This window comes from Thunnus thynnus, chromosome 22 (genome assembly GCF_963924715.1).
Source record: "Thunnus thynnus chromosome 22, fThuThy2.1, whole genome shotgun sequence".
NCBI lineage: Eukaryota > Metazoa > Chordata > Actinopteri > Scombriformes > Scombridae > Thunnus > Thunnus thynnus.
In genome coordinates this window covers 20,809,501-20,815,957 of record NC_089538.1, presented here as the reverse complement: position 1 = coordinate 20,815,957, position 6,457 = coordinate 20,809,501, and the positions used below count along the sequence as shown (strand labels likewise).

At 35.4% G+C, this 6,457-nt stretch overlaps 1 protein-coding gene across 2 annotated transcripts; it reads right to left on the bottom strand.

Annotated features, from left to right (window-relative positions):
* LOC137174976 (ladderlectin-like) lies at positions 1 to 2,878 on the bottom strand. Of its 2 annotated transcripts, none has more exons than XM_067580551.1 (7): positions 2,740 to 2,878; positions 2,552 to 2,642; positions 2,405 to 2,440; positions 2,023 to 2,132; positions 966 to 1,100; positions 766 to 877; positions 1 to 614 (listed from the first exon to the last, which is right to left on the bottom strand). In XM_067580551.1, the coding sequence occupies exons 2-7, from the start codon at positions 2,610 to 2,612 to the stop codon at positions 544 to 546; spliced, it is 525 nt and encodes a 174-aa protein (XP_067436652.1). In that variant the 5' UTR covers positions 2,613 to 2,642; positions 2,740 to 2,878; the 3' UTR covers positions 1 to 543. The 2 variants fall into 2 exon arrangements, with proteins under 2 accessions (XP_067436652.1, XP_067436653.1); XM_067580552.1 differs by having other exon boundaries at positions 2,023 to 2,129.
* Between the last annotated feature and the right edge of the window lie 3,579 nt (positions 2,879 to 6,457).

The window sequence follows — 6,457 nt, the reverse complement described above, 5'->3', positions numbered from 1 at the left end:
GCATGAGACAAGAAAGACCAGTTCACTCTAGAGCTGCAACAATAAGTCGAAGAATCAATAAGTCAATTAGTCACAGACTATTTTGATGATCAATTAATTATTTTGAGTCATTTTTTAAGAAAAATGCTCAAATTCTCTGGTTCCAGATTCTTAAATGTGAGTATTTTCTGTTTTTTAGTCTTCTATGATAGTAAAATGACTAATTGATTAGTCGAGAAAACAATTGACAATAATCATTAGTTGCAGCTCTTGTTCACTCTCAAGAATAAGTTGCTAAAAGCATTCTTTCAAAACACATTCAATCTGCTCTTATTAAAGGCATAAGGCTTTAGGAACAGTCCAGCTTCTGTTTACGTAACTTATCACTTCATTCCTTTAGTAGCGTTACAGCGATAGAAATGAAATAATAATATGAAACAATATGAGTTATAGAGCCTTCAGGTTACATCAGACTGATCGACACAAAAACAGGTGCTTTTGAAAATATGCACATTAACACACCTCCACCAGTTTTTGTGCTACTCCACGCCTGTATGTCAGGAATCAGTAGCGCCTCTTGACACAGACAGATGGTTTTCGTTTGTTGCAGTGATCATCATCCCAGCACCTTCGGACTGTAAGTACCAAAAAAACCCCACAAGTGTCAATAAATGCTACACAAACCAAAACCAGAAACTGTGGATACCAATTTATCTTGGAGCAAAGTTGAGATTTTTCACTGTTTACCCTTATCATTAACATCACTCATATACTGTACTCATTTACCTGTATGATTCATTGTTAGACAGTGCTGCCTGCCACGGCTGTTATTGGGCTCTCCACGACACCAGTTCCGATACTTGAATCGCCTACCATTACTCCACAGCCAAGCTCTCTCCTAAAAGACAGAATTTAAGATTACATTTATTTAAAAAAAAAGTTTCAGGAAGTAACTGTTGGACCTTGTGCAATGACAAATAAAATACCTCTTCTCCATCATGGCCTCCGAGCCATATCTCTTTATAGCTGTGACAGCGTTGAACGATCAGCCTCTGAATGCTACGGTACTCCCGATAGCTATGTACTGATGCAAGGTTTCCACCCATGGCCTGGCAGTTTTTCTAGAGTGGAGATAAAAAGGAAGAGAGAGAGAGAGAGAGAGAGAGAGAGAGACAGGAGTTGCTATGAAACAAATACAGGAATACAACATAGACAGATGTTTGTCTAACAAAATAGTATCTAATTTTCCTCACTCGGCTGCTTGTTTGTCCCATTTTCCAGTTGAATAAAAACTTTCTAGAGCTGCAACGATAAGTCGATTAATCAATTAGTTGATTGACAGAAAATTAATGGCCGACTATTTTGATGATCAATTAATTGTTTCGAGTCATTTTTGAAAAATGCTCAAATTCTCTGGTTCCAGATTCTTAAATTTGAATATTTTCTGTTTTTTAGTCTTCTATGATAGTAAAATTACTAATTTTAAGACCTAATTACAAGACCAAAGTGATATCAACCCTCCATCAGTCTCCCAGTGAACAATATGATCCCCCAAAACTTACTTGAGTAACTTACTCGAGTAAACTGTTATTCAGTTTGGTTTGGTATGCTAGGAGTGTGATAAAAAGGCATTGTTTCATTATGAAACAATTACGTCAAGAGGAAATTAGTAAAAATGTCAGAGAGTTAAAATCCTGGCATCACCAATAGTGATGTCAGCCAGAGGCCAGAGGAACAACAACAAAAGAGCTGGAATATTTTGTCACATTATGTGGGAGCTTCCAGTGGTCCCTGTCTGTATGTGAGCTGTGTAGTTTTGGTCAATTTATCAGTCAGTAAATGTGGTTTGACAGACAGTGGTCCGTCTATTTCTGCATTTCCCTGCTTTCTGTCTGCATTGGGGTTCAATCTACCAATCCTATCAGAGTGTTGAATACTTTTTAAACTTTTTTTAAAAAAGTTGTTTGAGATTGTTATGGTTAGTGTGTAGTATCTTTGAATCATCAGGTAGTAGGCATTTGGAATCAAAGTTAACCTTATTACCTCAGCTTGAGCCCAACGCAATGGTCTTGCAACGTAGCGGAAACAGCGGCCATAGATCTTTTTCCAGCCATAGGAACACCCATATGCCCTTTTGACCAGGTCTGTCTCTGCTGAGGACGATTATAGAATAGTGTGTATGTGTTGAATTTTCATATCATGATATAAAATCAAATTTGATGGCATAGTAGAAAATGTTATGACATAAAATAACATAACACAACACAGTATAACATTACATAACAAAAGTGACATAGTGGCCTTTATAAAAGACAAACTGGTAATTTAACACAACATTTAAGAAAAGAAGAAGGGTAAAAAAAAAAAAAAAAAGGTGTAGCATCATAACAAAGTGCAATATATTTTAAATGTAAAGACTACTTACCTGTTTGGTCATTTTGGATTTTGGCTTTTGCAGGAGCTAGAAAGTTTGACATAAAGTTATTGACTGGATCATTGCTTTTTACAGACAATATATACAGTTTCTCTCTGTCTTTAATTATATGTAACACTTTCTATGAAGAAAACCCACCATCAGCTGTAGTCAGAGCCATAATGGTGCAAATAAGTGCAGCCACAGTCAGCATCTTCATGGTGAAGATGATGTTGAAGATGATAATAGCCTTCAGTAAAGAGAAACAAACATGTTATTAATACTTCTCTATGGAGCAGATGACAGGTAGTGACTGTCAGTTCAAAAATTAAGAGTTCATAGCACACCTGCTGCTGAATTATCTGCTCTTCTCAGCCTGTATCTTCAGCTCAGCCTATCTGTGTGAAGGTGTTTCACAAGACAAAGACCAGCTCTTATATATAGTTACCTATCTTGACATCTCTCACAAAAAGGGAACTGAGGGCACAAACAAACATATTGAGACATCATTACCAGAAAGTTGAAGTAAAGATTAGCTTTCAAATAGCATAAAGATTTGCTCACATCAGGAATATTTGTAAACTAGTAGAACAAGTCTGTAATATACGGAGCCCTTAAGGGGACACGGGCAAAAGAATTTCCACATCACATCTGTAAGTTGCACACTGGACCACGATTAGCTTCCAAACTAGTTGTGATGTCACAAATCATGCTCGTACCTACATGTCTAAAGTGAGATTTAAGCTGAGCACAGATTAACTTTCCACTTTCAGCAGATGAATGTGAAAATTGCACAGTGAAGCTCAAACATCCAACAGAAGGAACAATACGCAAAACAAATTTTTGAGCGGAGGGGCAGTTTAATTGCATGACTTCATATTAGTGTAAAAGTGAAGTTGTGTTTTATGGGCAGAAGTTGCATAAACATAAAGTTAAACATGGATTTACTCTGTTTTTACTGATTGTTGCCTGTCATGTTGTCTGCATATGTTTGGTGATTGCAGTGTTTGGGTGATATTCTAGTGTCAGCCACTTGGCGGCACTGTTCAGACAGGGGGTGGGTTTTGAGGAGTTGAGAATGGGTAGAGAGAGAAGGGAGAGAGAGAGGAGAGTTGACCAGTAAAAATGAAAAACAGGAAAGTGATCACATGACATGACATGACATGACATAACATGACATGTAAACCCATTTGGCATTATTTATATTATATTTGACACACAGACAAAATAAAGGAGTACTGTCTTAAAACAACAGTCAGGTGTCTATATGAACATTGAAAGTCATTCATTTTTTGTTTGTTTGTTGTTATTCAGTGCAAGATAAGTGATAAATGTAAAAACACATATGACACTAGACAGTACAAATGGGAGAAGCAACAGAACCAGGCAATAACCCAAAATAAAACAACAACATGAACAAAATAACCAAAAATCTAAAAAAAACTTTGACTTAATAGTAGATGCATGTGTGGTGTGTATGGGTGTGTGTTTGTGTGTAAGGATATAGAGGGGGGAGAGAGCAGAAAGGACAAAAGAGATGAGAGGAAAATAAAGAAAGCTACAGTGCTGTTGGGGGGCATCTCTGGTTGGGTCCCAGGGTCCTATCCAAACACTTCTTTTTATAGTTCATTTTCTTGTCAGCTATTTCAATGTTCATTGAAACAATGTTCTGACTACTGTTTCAAGATAGAGTTGAAAAATTGTAAACCTGTCCTTTAAAATATTAAAGGCAGACAATATGAGAAAAATATTAATATTAACTTACTATCGAGCTACAAGAGAAAATATCTTGCAATATGAGGAAATACAGTTAAATGATAATATGTTGAACGTTGACCCAAGATCCACCCAAGATGAGCTGATTTAGATTCTTATCCATTATGCAACATCATCAGAGAGGCGTCTGATGCAGAACATTGCAAAGTAAAATGTTTTTTCAGTTAGACAGTTTCTTCTTTTTTCTTCCTCAAACTTTCAAGAAGTCGTTTTTTCTAGGACATGATGGCCCACCGAAACAACAATTTCGGCCTTGTGACTGGTTTACAGTTTAAAAAAAGGACCAATTTTGGTAATGATAATCAGCTTGCAGGCCTTTGAGGATGATTAAGCATTAAATGAAATCCTCTTTTTTACAGTAAAGATGACTCAGGCAAAAATGATGCAGCAGATGTAAAACGATAATCTGAACTCAACTTCTCTCTTGAATTCACAAGCTGCTATTTCTAAGTAATCAACAGAGGCAACCGTGTGAATTTCTCTTTCATGTTATGTTGCAACATTCAGTATAAATAAAGGTTATTAATATTATTATTATCATTATGAATCAAGCATCAGGCTTATTGGTTAAATGATTCTCATGAGTATACAGTATCTACAAGATATGTTGAAAAAACACAATGAAATAGTCTTATATGATTCTTTTTATAGCTACCACTATTGATTTGATACAGATTGTATAAAAGCATCCAAATTATCAAATGAATACATGCACCTACATGCTGGAGTATTGTACACAATCTAGTACATGTACTGGGTTTGGAGATGTTTAGTAAGCTTGTCAGGTGCAGTTGTTTGGTGTGAAAAACAAGACCTGCAAAGATGATTCAGCATTAAGAGGAAATGACAGTGATAGGTACTTCATGCCTCTGTGTCAGCCAGGAATCATTTAAGTGTTTTTGACACAAACAGATGGAAGTTTACTGTTACACTGCACATCATCCCAGCACTTGTTAGCTGCAAGTACCAAAAAACACAAAGGTCAGTCAGCAATAAACAAACCAAAACATGAAACTGTCTAATGACACCAGTTTATCCTACTTGTTATGCTATTGCTCATGCTAAACCTTTGGTTGCCATCATCACATTGCTATAATAATTGTGATATACATTCACAACATCATAAATAACAAAATTACTAAATATATAAACCATATAAAATAACATAACTATATATATATATAGTATATGATATACATTATATAACATGTATTATTATAATATATATTATATTAACAGTAATGCAATTATAAAATTACATTAGTGTAAATTCTTTATCAAATAATGTGATACTGTGTATTGCTAACTGTTAACTGATTTGATAAATCCAAAAATACTTGATTTAGAGCGACGGTTTTTGTCAAACAGTATTTTTTTTCAAGAGTTAAGAATTTGTCAAAAATTGATGGATATACTTTCTACCTTTTTTCTCCTACCGTTTATCATTCATACCGCTCATCCATCAAGCACTTACAATTATAATTACAATTACATTTTACCTCCATAATTCATTTGCAAACAGTGCTAGTTCTTTCCTGAAGAGAAATAGAGAAGAATTGTAAAACCTTTGTAAAAAGAAAACAAACAAACAAACAAACAAAAACAAAAACTCTTACATTACACTTCAAACAAAGGACTTTGTCCTCTGCACTAAGCTCTACAAATATAATCAGCCACACAGAAGATTCCCTTCAGAGCACAGGTTTCATATAGGCTAATCCTTCATCCAGAAAAACTCACCAGAAATTAAGGACATTTTACTAAAAAGTGTAACCCTTTGTGAGGAAGTCTGACCAGAGTGGCTAGGTAGGTGATAGGAGGCAGATGTGATTTATTCAGACTAGTTTGACTACGGTTTAATCCCGGTCTCAACCTTGAAACTGCGAACCATTTTCACTGTAATTCCTTCATATTGATTGTACTTGGACTGATACTATTCACCTTATATATGCTTCCTTTAGGTAATATTATTCGGAAACACACCATAAATTTTCATTGTTATGCAGATGATACCCAATTATATTTATCAATGAAGCCAGATGAATTCAATCAGTTAACTAAACTCCAAGCATGCCTTTAGGACATAAAGACATGGATGACCTGTAATTTTCTGCTACTAAACTCTAAACTCGTCTTAAACACCTTAGAAACACATTATCTAATGATACAGCTACTCTGGATGGCATTACCCAGGCCTCCAGCACCACCGTAAGGAATCTGGGAGTTATCTTTGATTGGGATATGTCCTTTAACTCTCACATTAAACAAATTTCAAGGACTGACTTTTTT

What these genes read in the sequence shown, in the direction of transcription:
- LOC137174976 (XM_067580551.1), bottom strand. Translation starts at nt 2,612, where the DNA reads ATGAAGATGCTGACTGTGGCTGCACTTATTTGCACCATTATGGCTCTG. An exon ending in TGCGTTGGGCTCAAGCTGAG is followed by an intron (nt 1,101 to 2,022) that starts GTAATAAGGTTA and finishes TCTCCACTCTAG; the next exon opens with AAAAACTGCCAGGCCATGGG. An exon ending in GAGGCCATGATGGAGAAGAG is followed by an intron (nt 878 to 965) that starts GTATTTTATTTG and finishes TCTGTCTTTTAG; the next exon opens with GAGAGAGCTTGGCTGTGGAG.